At 31.8% G+C, this 16,952-nt stretch overlaps 1 protein-coding gene across 2 annotated transcripts; it reads right to left on the bottom strand.

Annotated features, from left to right (window-relative positions):
- Nucleotides 1-9,864: 9,864 nt before the first annotated feature.
- On the bottom strand, nt 9,865-16,039 carry LOC133702195 (ubiquitin-like domain-containing CTD phosphatase). Of its 2 annotated transcripts, none has more exons than XM_062126462.1 (7): nt 15,720-16,039; nt 14,022-14,166; nt 12,239-12,353; nt 12,111-12,174; nt 11,529-11,694; nt 11,038-11,336; nt 9,865-10,221 (listed from the first exon to the last, which is right to left on the bottom strand). In XM_062126462.1, the coding sequence occupies exons 1-6, from the start codon at nt 15,986-15,988 to the stop codon at nt 11,097-11,099; spliced, it is 999 nt and encodes a 332-aa protein (XP_061982446.1). In that variant the 5' UTR covers nt 15,989-16,039; the 3' UTR covers nt 9,865-10,221; nt 11,038-11,096. The 2 variants fall into 2 exon arrangements, with proteins under 2 accessions (XP_061982446.1, XP_061982445.1); XM_062126461.1 differs by having other exon boundaries at nt 11,045-11,336.
- Between the last annotated feature and the right edge of the window lie 913 nt (nt 16,040-16,952).

Raw genomic sequence — 16,952 nt, 5'->3', positions numbered from 1 at the left:
AAACAATTACCAGTCATGCCATAATTACCGACAGACATATTCTGTCGGTGATTACATACAAACGGCTTCACCGACGTATAATATCCGTCGATATTTCATAAAGAGTTGCCACAAAATTATCACCGATGCCATAATTACCGACAGATAAGCCGTCGGTAATTACCGTTGAAATTTCAGACGGATTTATTCCGTCAGTAATGTTCCCGCGGGAAACTTTTTTTTGGCGCGCGCATATCCGTCTATAAGACCGTCGGTGGGTGTTTTTTTATTTGCAACAGAATTAGCGACGGAAAGGGGAGTTACCGAAGACTATTATACCGACGGACATGTTTCATCGGTGAGGCCATCGGTAATTATTTCATCAATGGCCTTCATTCCTGACACCGACGGAATTAGTCCGTCGGTAAAACTGTTTAATGGTGTAGTGACGGGTTTCATGTGATGAGAGAGAGAGAGAGAGAGAGAGAGAGAGATGTCTTCCTCTATGTCTACACAAGGTCATATATGGCTAAAATACAACAAGATATACAATCACAGAAGCGTTGGATCTGTGGATTGAAGTGCTCTTCTTTCTTTCTTTCTTTTTTATTTTGGATTGGGACTTGTTGGATCTTATGATTGTGTGGGTGTCTTGTTCTCATCACACGATGCAATCAATTTTTGAAGATTCGAATATATACTTATATAGTAAAGATACTATTTAAGCGTTAGGATGTCTCGGGTAAAAATTGAACCCTTGATCTGGCCAGCCAGATACACGTGTCAACATGCCAACATGCCCACACGTAATTTTAAAATACCCTTCCAACTTAAATATAAAAAAAATTAAAAAAAACACCATACACCAAATATAAAATGATATCGGAAATAATTAATTAGTGAAGGGAAGATAACAATATTTAGAAAGTGTTTGTTTTTATATTTTAAAAGTATTTTTTTAAAAAAATATTTTTATTTTTAAAAAAATTAATATTATTTTTAGTATTTTTATATCATTTTGATGCGCTAATATCAAAATTAATTTTTTTTAAAAAAATCATTTTAATACATTTTAAAATTAAAAATATTTTAAAAAATAATTATATCCATACTCTCAAACAGTGCCTCATACATTATATGTTTTGTCATTACTCTTACTAATTTAATGGATGTTTCTTAATTTTTCGTAGTAATTTAAATAGTAATAGCCTGTTTTCTCATGTCTCCATCTGTTTTTTCTTTAACATATATATATATATATATATATATATATATATATATATATATATATATATATATTCATTTACAATTTTATTATATCTATAGATCCCTACCTGTAGATATGGTGTTTGAAATAACGATTTTTTTAAAATATTTTTTATTTAGAAATATATTAAAATAATATTTTTTATTAAAAAAAATTATTTTTAATATTAGCACATCAAAATAATATAAAAACATCATAAAAATTAATTTAAATTAAAATAAATAAAATAAAATTTAAATTTTTCAAAAAATATTTTTAAAATACAAAATCACATCAAAAGTAATCTATTTTGAACTTAAATGGTAGATTGATGGCACCCAAAATTTATCTATCCAAGAGCACACTCTGATACAGCTCAGCTGGGAATTGTTCACTAAGGTGATGTGTGTGGAGGGGCCACTGAAAATTGTACCACCGCCATTGTTGAAATGGCCGGCCGGCAATTAAAATAATTGCAAACTTTTTCATAACTCAGTTGGTTTCCCTTCAAAAGATCTTTTTTGAATTCAATTAGGGTTAAATTACAATTTTTTCAGCTATGTTCCTAAATTTTCAAATATTCTTTATAAGTTTGTTCCTTCTTAGTTATTAAATGGAGATATTTTTATTAATTTTAATAGATCATAAAAAAAATTTCTTCTCTTGTATATAACTATTAAAACAATAGATCACGTGAATTATATATCTAGCTCTTGTCTATTAACATCTCCCTCTCATTCTCTTTGTTTGTTTCTTAGCTCCCACCCTAACTTTCTGTCTTCATTAAAACTCTTTTTCTCCTGAAAAGGAATGGAGCAGGTACAACTCTTCACGAAGAAACTAAAACCAACCCATATAAGCCATACTCTTTCAGTTCCAACCCATGTCCTCGAGGCTTTTCCAATCCCTGAAGGAGCCCATATTTTGAATTTCGAAGCAGTCGATGCTACTGATAATACATGGAGGTTCTGCTTGTCAACCCGTCTGACTGGAGCATACCCAAAACCCGTTCTTCGACGCTCTTCTTGGGGTCGTTTTGTAGAGCAGAAAGGCCTTGCTCCCGAAGACAGGGTTGTCTTCTTCATGGAGAGAGATGACATGGTCAGGAGGTACACGGTGAGAGCTCAACGGAAAGTGATGATCTTGATGGGGCAAGATGTTTGGGTCGACGTCGAGGATCTTCCCCTGCATGGTCTTTGAAGAGTTTCACATATAAGCTGATGGCAGCACGACAAGAGCCTTTTCCACTCCACTGGTAGTTTGTTATAGAGCCTGGTTTGTAATTATATCGTTTTTTTTTTCTTAAAAATTTAATTATTTTTAAGAAAATTAAAACCTTCTAGTAGATATGTAGTCTTTTCCATTCGCTTTTCTTCTTAATTTATGTCTGCTAGCTCCTCATTGTCCTATGAGCTTTGAATAGAAAGAATACAATGAAGCTAATAAAAATAGCTCAAAAATGGCGTCTTCTATGCCCCTTGTCTCTATCTACCAAAGTATTGACTGGAGTCTGTTCACATTGGAGGCATGCAGTGTGTTTGAAATTAAGGTAGTGTTTGAAATTATAACAGAGTATGATTTAAATTGTTTTTTATTTAAAAATATATTAAATTAATATTTTTTATTTAAAAAAATTATTTTTAAAATCAATTTATCAAAATAATTTGAAAATATTTAAAAAAACAATTTAAAAAATAAATTTAAAAAAATACAGTTTCAACAACGTTTCCAAACAGATTTTTAATTCCAAACGACACATATATTTTTGTAAAATTGTATTTAGATAAAATCTTTTTTATTGATATAAATGTATTAAAATCATTTTAAAATATCTGAAAACTATTAATTAGCATAATTTGATGTATTCATTACAATACATTTAAAAAAAGCATTGCAAAACATAACTTAAATATCCGGATGAATATATTAGCTACACAACTGCAATTGAGACCTCACCTTTAATTCTTGAAGCAATCCCATGTTGGAAACGCTTATTATTAGAACGTTCAAGACTCGGTGGGTTAAATGATTGCTGCGATGGCGGCGGCGGCGGCGATTTGTTGACAGTGACGGGGCAGTACTGAAATATATTGGTAGGAGGAGTTGCAAGTTAATTTGTCTTGGTGAGGTTGAAGAGGATGTGGTGACAGCAGGAGTTGACCACTTGTCCCTCATCATGGTGGTCCTAATGTCACAGGAGATGTTGACACAACCTGATAGTTCGGTAGTTTTCGTAGCGGCGTATATAATATGGGACCGTTTGTTTCCGAGCCGTGTTTTTTTTTTTTTTTTGAATTGTTTTTCTATATAAAATTAATTTTTTTTAATATTTTTAAATTATTTTAATATAAAAAATTATTTTAAAAAAATTAAAAAATATATAATTTTATTGTATTTTTAAATAAAAACACAACTATTATCATATTAATAAATACTAGATTAGTACAAGTAATAATTTAAAGTGATGTATCGTGGTTTTACATATACGTACAAATATACAACCAGTTGCTTTATATTTATTTTTAAAATGATTAAAATAAATATTGTTAAGAAATTAAACAATTAAATTATAGAAGAAAAAAATATATTTTTCGGTTAAAATTTTATTTTCTTATCCATATATTTCATTTATGTTTTATGAAAACATGTAGTTTTTTATGGATAGCATAATTTTTTTGAATGAAAACCTAACACAATTAAAATAGATATTTTCAAGAATTGAAATTATTTAAATCAATAAGGGAAAAATTTCTTTAACCAAATGTCTTCTTTTTATTGATTTTTTTTCCTAGAAAAAATACATATTTTTTTTATGAAAACAAAATAATTTTTTAAAATAAAAGCTTAGCATCACATGATAATTAAATTTCAATAAAAAATATCAAAAAGTACAAAAGAATAAAAAAAATAATTAGTTTCATAAAAAATATATAAAAACTAACATAGTTTGTATTGTAGCCACGGTTATAAAACTTGAACCAAATTATTGGTCAACTTAAAACCAATTAAGGTTGATTTGAAATCTAGACCGATCGATAAAAAAATAAAAGAAATAATTAAATCAGTTAAAAACCTGAGTTGATTCATAATTGTATATACTTGGGTAAAACTCAGTAAAAATTTATTAATATTATTTTGAATTTTTTTATCTAAACAATTTTCTTTTATAAAAATTATTTCGTTTAACTTGGATCAACCCTCACAACCAATAATTAACTTGTGACTTGTCCCGAATAAAAAAACTGTGATTATAACATTTCAAGTAACATTTCATGTACAATAGCACTTCAAGACTATATATATGAGCGAGTCACTATATGCTTCATTAATTTATTTTAAGGCAGTGTATAGCAAAAATGGAAAAGAAAATCATGGCTTCATAAAACTAGATTTGCAAACACGCTGATGTAATCTTATCTCGATTCGCAATTGAATTAAAAATTATGCTAATTTCAACTACAAAATTTGTTTTACTCATCCAAGCTTCTTAGAAAATAATTTAGACACGTCGATGTGCTCAATGAACCGAAACTAACCGAGTCTTTGCTTGAGCAGCACGCAGAGAGAAATGAATTTTTGTTTCCTGGGTGTGATTCTATCTACAATATCTACTGGTCCATGTTCATACTTAATTGAAAACTTCAATATTATGGCCACAAATTTCTTCCATGGGTTCCACATATAGGCATAGTCATGGAAATGAATAAGGGGAAGCACCGAGGAAACTTCCTAGTCGGAAGGTTCCTGGGAATTGCCTGGAGCAAAAACCGAAGCATCCAAGTTTTTCCACAGCTATTACGTATATTGACATGGATAGCTTTTAACTAGTCTTTGTTTTGTACCAATCAACAAAGTTAATTATTAAAGAAGTTATGGTTTGTTAAAACTTAGTTTTTTTCTTTCTTTTTTTAAGCAATGAGGGCATGATTGTGCCGGCTTTAATTTCTAGAGTTATTTTATGATGCAAAATAGTGAAATTTTATTAGTTATTTGAAGAAAAATTCTCTAAAAATAATTATAGAAAGTAATTAGTATTTTTATTATTTTTTTGTAGGGTAATAAATTTTATATCCACTCTTGCCTTCGTGTCTATTTTTCAAAAAAAAAATAAAGAATCATAAAGAATAATTAATACGGTGTCGATAGTTGTTCTCGGAACACCATAAATCTTTCTATTTTTGTATACAAAGAATAAGTTTTTTTTATCATATTTTAAAGAAATCATTTACATTCAAAATAAATTAATAAATTAATAGTCTATATAGCAAATAAAAAATGTTAAGGGATGGAAGAGAAACCAAAATAAGAAAAATGATTTTTTTTTTGTTTACATATATTGATGGAAAAGAAATAAATACAATTTATTATAGGATTTTATTTACTTCAATTTTCTCTGAATTTGGGCAGACAATTAATTTTGTGTATATAAACGAAGAAAGTTAAAGATTTATGTTAATTCGTTTCTTTATTTTCTATTTCTAATTTTAGCTTTCAAACAAAGAAAAGAGGCTTATTATTATTATTATTATTATTATTATTATTATTATTATTATTATTATTTACACAACTCTTTCTTTCTATTTCATTTATCTCAAAACATACTATAGTTGAGATCACATTTAACTTAAATGATTTAAGATCGAAACTTTTAACAATAAATATAAAACAAATCCACTTATCAAGAAGTTAAATATCTACATGGGCATGCTAAAGGTCTAATGAAGCTTCCAATAATCAGTTAAAAAGTTCAAATTTGATCATAGTTTTCGTAACATAGGATCAAAGAAAGTTCCTTTAACAAGTTTGAGTTATGATAGTGAAATCATGAGCATTGTGATTGAACCCTTTCAATAGGATTAGATATAGTTGTTAATTTTGGGTTCAATAGGTTTATATAGTTGTTAGATTTGGTTTGAGTTCACAATTTCAGAATTTTAAATTTAATTTAAATTTTTAATTAAATTAAACAAAACATTAATATAATCAAACCCATTTAATCTAATAAGATTTTTATTTACTCAATTGACCTAATTAAATCATATCCAAACCCACCATGTTAATATTTAATTAAAAAAAACATATCTTGAAAAATCTATAACTTAAAGTATAATTTAAATCGGATTTATAACTAAACTAGATATGATAAATAATTAATTCGTTAAACTTGTGTGGTCTAATTGAATTTTTAATGGTTCTATTGATATAATTAAACAAAATAATTTAGAATATTGTAGTAAAAATAATTAACGAGTCATTAATTAACTTGATAAATCTAGAAGCTATACCTTTATAAATAGTAATTTTGGAGATAGTGGAAAACACCAAATCCCATCTTCACTGTCTCTATAGATCCCTAGCCATAGGTACCCTTTTGACTTCCCAATCAAGTCAATAGCATGAAAAAGTAATCTATTTTGAACTTATATGGCAAGATTGATCCATCCAAGAACACACTCTGATATAGCTCAGCTTGGAATTGCTTGATATGGTGATGTGTTGTGGGCCACTGGAATCATTCGTTGAATTTACCGGCCATTAAAATCATCGCAATCTTTTTCTAAATCTCCCATGAATCTATAACTCAATTGGGTTTACCTTCAAGATATTTTCTTGAATTCAAGCTTCTATTTTATTATGACAATTTTTATGTTTAAATTAAATTAGGGTTGAATTATGGTTTTAATTTGTAGCTATGTTTATAACAAAAAAAAAAATTTGCAAATATAATTTATTAGGAATAATTACACTCTAATGATTGATTAAATATAATTTTAGCTCAAATCTTTGTAAGTTTGTTCACTTCTTTTGTCGACCCCACGTATACATATAGCATTAGGCATCTCTCTCTCTCTTGTTTATTTTTTTGTCATTCCCACGTCTATATATATATATAAAGCATAAAGCATCTCTCCCCCTCCCTCTCCCCCTCCCTCTCTCTCTCATTCTCTGAGTTTGTTTCTTAGTGTATATTAGCTAATCTCTGCTCCCACCCTAGCCTTCTCTCTCCATAGAAACTTCATCTCCTGAAAAAGAATGGAACAAGTACATCTCTTCACAAAGAAACTAAAACCAACCCATATAAGCCATTCTCTTTCATTTCCAACCCATGTCCTTGAGGCTTTTCCATTTCCTCAAGGAGCCCATACGATGAAATTTGAAGCAGTCGATGCTACTGATAATGTATGGAGGTTTTGCTTGTCAACCCGTCTGACCGGAGCATACCCGAAACCCGTTCTTCTACGCTCTTCTTGGCATCGTTTTGTAGAGCAGAAAGGCCTTGTTCCCGAAGACAGGGTTGTCTTCTTCATGGAGAGAGATGACATGGTCAGGAGGTACACGGTGAGAGCTCAACGGAAAGTGATGATCTTGATGGGGCAAGATGTTTGGGTCGACGTCGAGGATCTTCCCCTGTATGGTCTTTGAAGAGTTTGACCTATAAGCTGTAGCTACGAAAATAGTCTTTCCCCCTCCACCGGTAGGTACTCTAGCCTTATAGCCTAGCTAGAGCCGTTTGGAAAGGTGATTTAGTATTGCTCGCTCGGATATAGTGATGTTAATATAATAGAATTCTGTTTAATTAGTTAAATATTTTGATTAGCAGTAATCAATGTCATGCATGAGAAGTATTGTATAGTTTGGCTTTCAAGCTTCTTCCCTCTTCTTCTTCTTGATGCGTATGCATGCTCCTCGGTGTCCTATGAGCTTAATTTGAATAGTAAGGATATGATGAAGCTAATAAAAATAACTCAAAAGTTGGCATAAGTCAACTTCCTTCTATACCCATAATTGTCTCTACCTAAGTATATACTGACATGAGGCTGTTCCCATTGGAGACATGAAGTGTGACCATCTCTACCGACCAATCTCATATTTAGTAATTCGATGGTTACATGTTTTTGTAAGAATCTAAAAATTCACAGTTTTAAAATCTAAATAGAATTGACTTGAGGCAAAGCTCTAGAATCAAAAGTGTTAACTTTAAATTTTTTTTTAAAATCAAAATAATATTTTTATATGTAAAAAAACCACTTATTAATAATTAGGTTTTGACCGGATTGATCGGGTTATTGAGTCAACCAAGTTTTTTGCTTTTCTTTAACATAGACCAATTCAAGCCTCGGGTTGGCCAGATACCGAATCAATTTATTAAACCGGTTCGAGTTTTAAAATAATAATAAAAAGTATCAAACTTATGATTTTGACATTAATATATTAAAATCAATTCAAAATATAACGTTAATTAGCATTAATTCAATATTTGCTTGTCCCCAGTTCATTTTCAAAACATTTTATTTTTTTAATTTTATTTTTTTTGTCTTGGTAAGGTTAAAGATGATGAGGCTACAACAATTGTTATTAAACCTTGCTCAATTTAACTTGAAAATTTTAAAACTCAAGACTTGATTTGAATTAAATCAGATCAAGATATTGAATTGATAAAATTTTCTTGATAATAATTTGATTGACCCAATTCAATCTCAACCCAATTAACACCAAAAAAATCCTTTTAAAAAATAAAACAATATTATTTTACTAAGAACAATTAACTCATATATAAACTCAATAATTCAAAGGAGTCGAGCCCTTGAGCTTGACAGCGATACTTTCATGTCATGGTGATGTGAACATATTCTAATAATTAAATATATTTATTTTAATGTTTTAAAAATACTTTTAAAAAAATTTAAGTTAATATAAAAAAAAATTAAAACAAATATTATTATACTACATTTCCATATAAAAAAATTCTTTAAAAAACACTACTACCACGCCGCTAAAACAATAAAAAATTAAATTTAACAAAAAAATAGCTCGTTGATGTAAGTAAATGGTTGCACATTAAATTAATGAATTATAAATTACTAAATCATTTTTTTTTTCCGTTATCCATCTCTTTTTTGAAATATGTAAAAGATTTTACTAAAAATTCAATTCATAAAGAGATTAATTATTTTGCATAAACCCAAAATTTGAATCATAAGTTAAGAGTGCCTGCCCAATTCAATCTAAAACATCATTTAAAAGAATATCAAATCAAATCTCACAACCAGATCAACCAAGTTATATATTGACTAGCTAAGTTGACCAAATTTACCCAAGTCATGGTTACATAAAACCTGACCCAGACTAAGACTAGATCCCAAGTCAACAGTTTTACCTGAGCAGGCCGGTTTTATAACAATGATTTAAAGCATTCTTATGAAGACGACTAACCTTCCTGCTCAACCAAAATGGACAACCATCTGGTCGACAGGGATGGTGAAGTTCAACTTTAATGCTGCCATTGATGTTCAAAATAAGGTGGCCAAATTGGTTCTTCCATTCAAGTCTACTGAATCATGCTCGTCGAGCTAACAATAGAGCTGCTCATGCATGCGATGGCCTTCTAGGCTAGGTTTAAGGGTGATAACTGTATTACATGGGAAGATCCTAGTGATTGCAAACTCTGATGTATCTTAGCTGTTTTTTTTTTTTTTTTTTAATGAAAGGAAACAAGCTATCAAGGAAGATGAAAAAAAAATGAAATACATAATTAAAAAACCTAGAAAACACTGTGGGCCCTCTAACTCTGTAAATCTGGCAACTCTTTTGCGCTAACCCACCAGACACAAACACAGGCACCATTATCTCGACTAACGTTTCCATCCCACAAGAACCACTCATTTACTAACCACCATACAAGTTTCACAGGGTCTGAGCATTAGAAATTTAGAGCTAACCCAGGCCATTAGCATACAAGTTGAGAGCTTAGATCAAATTGTCGTTTATATGTGTTTTGCAGCACTACACTTGACTGATGTACCAATCAAATAGAAAGGAAGTTATAGAGCTACCTTGAGAGTTGGGATAGAACAAGGCATGGAATTCTAAAATTTCATCTGAAACCATTCCCTTGTATCCTCCAAGAATGTTCAGTTCTTGTGATTTATAGAACAAAGAAAGGAACAAAAACAGGCTGGCCTTTTGCTCTATATCCGAATCCAACCTTGGCATCCCTGAAATGGAAGATCTCATTAGAAATTACAAGGGTATACCAGAACAAACATGTGTGTAATTGAGTAGTATAACATTTTAAATTCCAGTAAGCGCTTTTTCAGTTTTTTATGCACAGTAGTTTTTATAATGTTGCCAAATGAGCCATAACACTCCCTTGATAAGGTTCCAAAAGGGCCAATGACTTCACGCTGAACATAACATCAGCCACCTAGAACTACCACTTCCATGTGAGCTACACCCCATGAGGGATCCATATACCTGTTCCTTCATCATCCTCCCCTCTCACCCTCTCTCCTCCGGTCTCTGAAAACAACAAATCATGCAAATTACGACACTTTAACGAATCAAACATTGTCCATCATCCCCATGGTTGGATGGCATTCACCTCATCAATGTTTGCATATCACGATCCACCATCATTGTTGCCATTATTAGTGTAATAATAACCTCAATATGCTCCACCATGATGACAACACAATTTCTTACACCATTGCTATAATAATTAAATCACTGATCACTTTTAAAAACTCCTTGTTCTCTTTCATATGATTTCCATAGATCTGCAATGAGAAACTTAGGTAACAATTTATGTATGTATATCATTAATAGTTAGCCATAAATTTTCCATTATATTTGGAATTCCCCTAATGAGATAAGAAGCTATAGTAGATATCTACATTTTGGTTCAATACAACCCCCCCTCCCCCCACCCCACTTTTCCCGATGAATTTCTGTCAATGTTAGAGATAATGTTTTGGCAGCAATAACAAGTGAGGTTTGACAGAGATGATAACTGAAAACAAAAGAACATATACCTCCTACCTCAAAAGGAAGACATAAGCAGCAAACTTTAAGGTTTCAAAATTCATTAACGTCACTCAGGTGCATCACTCAGTTCGTCAGCAAAGAACTCCCACATTTTATGATCCAGGACACTTAAGTCATCGAGATCTGCAATGGCGAGCAAGTAGTGTGTGAGCTTCACTAGCTCCTGATCATTATCTCGGTTTGCATGAGCCTTTCGGAATGGCTTGATTACCAAACCATTTTGCAGGTTCATCATGAAATTTCTTCGCAGATCATCAAACATTATAGTGTTTTTTGAACTGTAAAACTGAGCCAAAAAGAAAACAGTATGTCAACTTGTGGTGCTTGACAATTGGACTTCATGCAAGAAACAAAATGGTTCCATTTTCTCCACGGTATTTGAAAAATATTAAAACATGGCGCAATTCAGTATGTCACTGTTATTTGGGTAACATATATAAACGATGGAAAATTATACACACGTGTCTTAAAATTGCACCTCTGGGAATTTAGCCCAAATCAACCCAAGTGGCTTGCATTCAAAGATCCCACAAGAGTCTGACTGAACTGTAATCATTGCCGAGTGGTCTAAAAGAGCTGTGATTTTGTAGTTAGGATTGTCGAGAACCCCCAACTGTCCCATCTTCAATTCAACCCACTTCATGCTGTAGAAAAGAGGTACGTTTAGTATTTGACTCTTTTGGAATTTTATATTGTGTTAGTCATCTTAATTTTTAGTATTATTTAGGAATATTAATATTTACAATTTAGTAGTAAAGTAAGAATGTTGAGTTCTTATTTAGTAGGTTTTCCTATTTTTATAGGGATGTTTTAATCTATTATGCTATTAGGATCTACTTTTCCTATTTCTATTTGGTTGGTGCCAATAAATATGCTAGTTGTGTTGTGAGCATTGATTGATCAAATAAATTGAGTTTTTCACAGAATTGGTTCTCTTGAGTGTTTTGTTGTGTTTACAACTGTTTCTACATCACTTCATTTATCGGGCTTGGGAAGTGGAGGAAAAGTAGAAAGCCGGCACAAAGAAAAAGAAAAAATCAAAGTAAATTGAGGATATGACCTGGTTGCAGACCATATCATCATGTCATATTCTGCATAAACGGCAGTGAGAAATTCATGAAGATCTGCACCAGATGACAACATTAGAAATTAACTGTTACAAAAAATTCCGACAACCTAGCTACTTACACGGTCGCATGAGTTCAAGTGGAGTCTCTGCTGTGGATCGGTGATCAAACAGCGTATAGTCAATGTCCAGAACAAGCAGTTTCTTCCCTGGACGACATGGATTTTTAAGTTCAATCTACACATCCAAACACAACAAGCATGGACATTACTCACAAGCTTTGTGCAGAAAAAAGAATCAAATCGTGCATTCAAATTAATGTCAGTTTAGAAGTGTCACGCCATACTTGGTAGATAAAAACCATGCGTCCTTGTTTAAGATTAGGTACATAATAGGCACTTTTTATGATCTTCTATGCAGAGAAAACAAATGGTGGAAAATATAGAGGAAACAACAGCTTGGCTACTAAATACACAAAGCACCAGGCACCACTCATGCACCAGCTAGATGAACATTTCACCTCAACATTAAATGCACTCAAATTATCAGACACCATTCCTCCATCAAAATAAAGACCAAAAAATGAAATAAATAACCTTTCACAATTTCTTTAAGATCTCCCCGTCCATTGAGTAGATACATGCACATATACATATACCACTTTGTGACATTTTGACCTTCCACTCCATTAAATTCCTTATTTTTCATCCGCTTTCAAAAACTGAAAGTTAAGAGAATAGTGTACAAAGCCAAAGATAATTTGACTACATTGTCTAGCGACCGAAACATATGCAATCAAGATATTGATTAAATCTCAAATTTTGCAGCCACAGACTAACGAGAAGGTGGTAGTGCTATGGAATAGATTTCATAAAACTTCAACAGGCACTTAAAATCATCATTTTAAAGAGCACTTGAAATCAACTTTTATTACTTAAAAACCAACAACATAATTTTGACAAGAGCATTTAGATATATATGATTTCAGATATATAAGATGACCAGGTTAACCATGACAAAAAGGAAGGCTTCGACATATGAAACCAAAGAAAGTTTTCAATTCTGTAAAAAAACTAGCAGCAGAAAGACAGGAAGTACAATTCTAAAATTAGTAACAAAGCTGAATTGGCTATTTAGCAGTGGTAGTGCAGGGCACATTGAAAAGCTAGTAGAAACTCCATAATTGATTCCATATGTAGTCCTGTGTTTTTACCATTTATTTCATATGAAGAATAGAATCACACATTTGGAGTTCATGCAAAGCTTTTTTCACCTTGTCTTTAACAAAAACAGATATTTTTCAGAACAAAAGTGATAAAAGGATAGGAGGATAACTACCACCCTTGACAGGAAAAAAGGTTAATACAAAATTCCAGTTGTGTTAAACATCCAGTAGAGAAGCTCCACTGCAAGACCCTGCAGCATTACTCCATAACGAGGTTCAGAAAAACAATATCTATCACACTACAGATGCTTCATAAGGGATAGTAATATTAGCCAACATTCAGCATCTCATGTCACTAAAACTAAATACTTTGGTGTCCTACTAGTTTAAAAAAGGTTGAGTGGCATCATTACTGCCAATCTATGTATTGGCACGGGTTAGCTTGAGGATGATAGCCATGCTTTAGGAGAAAGTGAGCAGCAAGCAAATCATTAAATGAAAAGGTATAAGGAGATTCATCAAGCTATAGGATAAGGTGAATGGCAAATGCGGTAATATTTTGACACCATGTTTCTTAGACGAATAGCATAGGAAGGTTTCAATCTCTTACAAAGCATACATGTAGACAAGTGTTAAGCATCCAGAATAAAAAGATAAATCCAAGCACATATTATATTCCCGCAGAACTCACAAGATACAATTCACTTAATTAAATAACCAGGAATTTTTTTAAAGCTGACCTCGTATTGATCAATACGCCTCCTCAGTTTCTGCTTATTGACTTCATCATCTTCAATGTCAACCGCTTCATCTTGCCCAAGTTCAAAATCATCAACAATCTCTGGAGAGTCCATTTGATTCACTATTATATCATCTTCAACAGTTCTGTAGTGGTATTTAGTATCCATTTCAAATGAGATTAAAATTAAATGAGTAATAATCTCTTGTGATTGACATTGTAATATAATAAATTAAAGTTGATGTAAATGTAACAGACTGACTCCTTGTCATTACAAACTTAAACAAATGTGATGGTGACTTTATTTTTTAGCAATAGCAAATTCGTATATCAGACAAATTCAACCTATAGCACACTAGGAAGAATGAAATTTCATTTCAATGTAGTAACGTACAACTTGTATTATTATGCATTCTGCTTCCACCAATTTTTTAAAACAAGTTGCTAGGAATAAAATGCTGAAGCTATGAAAATGTACAAAATTTCATCGTAGAATGAATAATCTATAAAACCCTACACTCTATTTTCTGAGATTTATAGCAGTTATCATAGTTACATTCTGCATATTCTGTATCACAGAAGATAGGCACCCTTATTCCATCACTGCCCATATGACTGCTATGTGCTATGCAGGGAACAAAAGGGTATCCTACAATAGCATTACATGTTGCCAATGAGATACTAATTCAGTGAGGAAGACCTTAAATTGAAGAAGGCTTGACTACCGAGGAAGTATCCTAAAAGAAAAGGACAAAAGAACGAGAATAAAAAAGCTTTGCATGTTCAACTCCAACCTCCAGCAAGACTAGACTCTCACAGAAATCATGTTCAGAAACAGTAAAGCGTGCAATAAGGATCGAAATTAATTAAATTAAATTAAATTTATGCTACTACTGATTTCTTGACTTGGATTTGGAACATCTATATTCACAAAAGCTTAGTGTCTCCACAATATTATAAGAATCAAACCATTTTCGAAGCTAATAAATAAGAATCCGGTGCTTCATTTTGAGAAAGAACTTGTCATCCTCCAGTGCTTTGTTCATGACACAATACCATACAGCAACTTCTATTAGTGCAGTACACAAGGATTCTAGCAAGTAATACAATTTACCTTGCAACTATTTTAAAATCATCCCGAGTACTTCCTAGGAACCTGTCAAATTTTCTTCAATCAAAAAGCCCCATTCATCCACTTCCTCACCAATTTCTTATCTCTATTCAGCTCTTCCTCAGAAGTTCTTTATCTAGTTTTCTAGAAAAACTCAGCCCTGGTCTTCAGGAGAGAATCCAGCAAAAGCTCTTTGTCGAAAGAACTTTCACCATTGCAAAAATAAGATCAACTTTTTACACGAAAGGGACCAAGACTGGAACCGAGACCAGAGGGGTCGGTTTGCCCTAATCCTTCATAATTGGTTCTTGAGCTTAGAAACTTAAGCCTCACCAAGACAAAGTAGCAAAACCACTTTCTCTTAGTTCTTTCTAAGTAGACAAACAAATGCAGACACAAAAATGCTGTCTTTTCCACAGGAAATTCTGAAAACTCACAGAAACAACTCCATTTTACAAAAACAAAGCCCATTCATCAACACAAGAGCATCATCAACAAAAACCCATCAAGAAACAAGCACATAGATCACTAAAGAAACCAATTTTTGCTTAGTCTTTGGTATGCACAGAGAGAGGGAGAGTTTGTTACCCGATCATGGTCATCTTGAGAGAGGGTTTGAGGGGTAATTGAGAGAGAAAAGCGGAGTCATCAGCGAGTTTGTTACCAATTTTGGGATAAAGAAGCTTTTGCCTCTTGGGCAAAACGTTGGTGAGTTCGCAGAGACGGCGCTTCAACCCGGCTACTGATTCGTCGCCGCAGGCTCGGACAGTGTACTCCTTTCCGCTCCATTTAACTGTCAGCGTTATCTCTTCTTCTGTCGCCGACGATGTTAGTGAAGTAGAAGCAGAAGCAGCCATTTTTTTTTTTGGGTCTCTTCTTCACGACGACTATCTCTGGTTTTAGTCTCCCCTATAATATAACTTACACATAATGACAGTTTTTGTCACTTAATTATTGGGGCTGTGACAAATTGAGGCTTTTGCTATTAATTTGATCAATTATATCCTTTGATGGTACTGGCCAGATTGAATCCACCTCATATATATATATATATATATATATATATATATATATATATATAGTAGATTATTTAGCCGTACTCAATGCTTGTCGAATCAATTTTAAAAAAATATTTAAATATTACTAGCATATTTTCAAGAAATAAAAAAAATGTTCCATACAATATATCTTTTTTAAATAATAAAACGACAATATATTAAATCAACCGGGTTAACCTATATTAACATATAAAATCTACAACTCGGATATGAGATTATGATAACTTTATAAAAAGCAAATTAAAAATCATGTTAAAACTCAATTCTCAATCAACTCAATATTAAAAAATAAAATTAAAAAAAACATGTGAGCTAACACCATTAATTAAAGGATAAAATTGAAAAAAAAATTAATAAAAAAACAAAAAAAATACCAGAGTCAACCCGGTTTAACTCGTCAATCCCTTGACTCAGGTTATAAGATTAGGATAACTTCATAGAAATTAAATCAAATTAAAATATGAAGCATAATTCTCAATGAATCCAAATAGTGAAAGATGAAATTAAAAAAAAATCAATTACATAAACAACTCAAAAAAACATAAGTCAATCGAGTTAGTCTACAAAACTCATGACTTGAATTATAAGAATCAAATAACCTCATAGAAAGTAAGTTAAAGTAAATTATAAAGCTCGATCTCCAATAAATCAATGTTAAATGTTAAAATTAAAAAATAAAGAAAGATTGTTGGTTTTCCATTTTCAATTAGTTATTTACTAGGTTGGTGCTCGCACTATTCTACGAGTCCGCATTATTTTTTTA

The sequence above is a fragment of the Populus nigra genome, chromosome 8 (genome assembly GCF_951802175.1).
Source record: "Populus nigra chromosome 8, ddPopNigr1.1, whole genome shotgun sequence".
NCBI lineage: Eukaryota > Viridiplantae > Streptophyta > Magnoliopsida > Malpighiales > Salicaceae > Populus > Populus nigra.
The sequence above is the reverse complement of the archived record's forward strand: the minus strand, read 5'-3'. Positions and strand labels throughout refer to the sequence as shown.

Bases quoted from the DNA above. Each gene is read 5' to 3' on its own strand.
- LOC133702195 (XM_062126462.1), bottom strand. From the start codon at position 15,988: ATGGCTGCTTCTGCTTCTACTTCACTAACATCGTCGGCGACAGAAGAA. The intron at 14,167-15,719 runs GTAACAAACTCT...ATACCACTACAG, and splicing joins CTCAAGATGACCATGATCGG to AACTGTTGAAGATGATATAA. The intron at 11,337-11,528 runs GTGCAATTTTAA...TTTTTGGCTCAG, and splicing joins TTTGGGCTAAATTCCCAGAG to TTTTACAGTTCAAAAAACAC.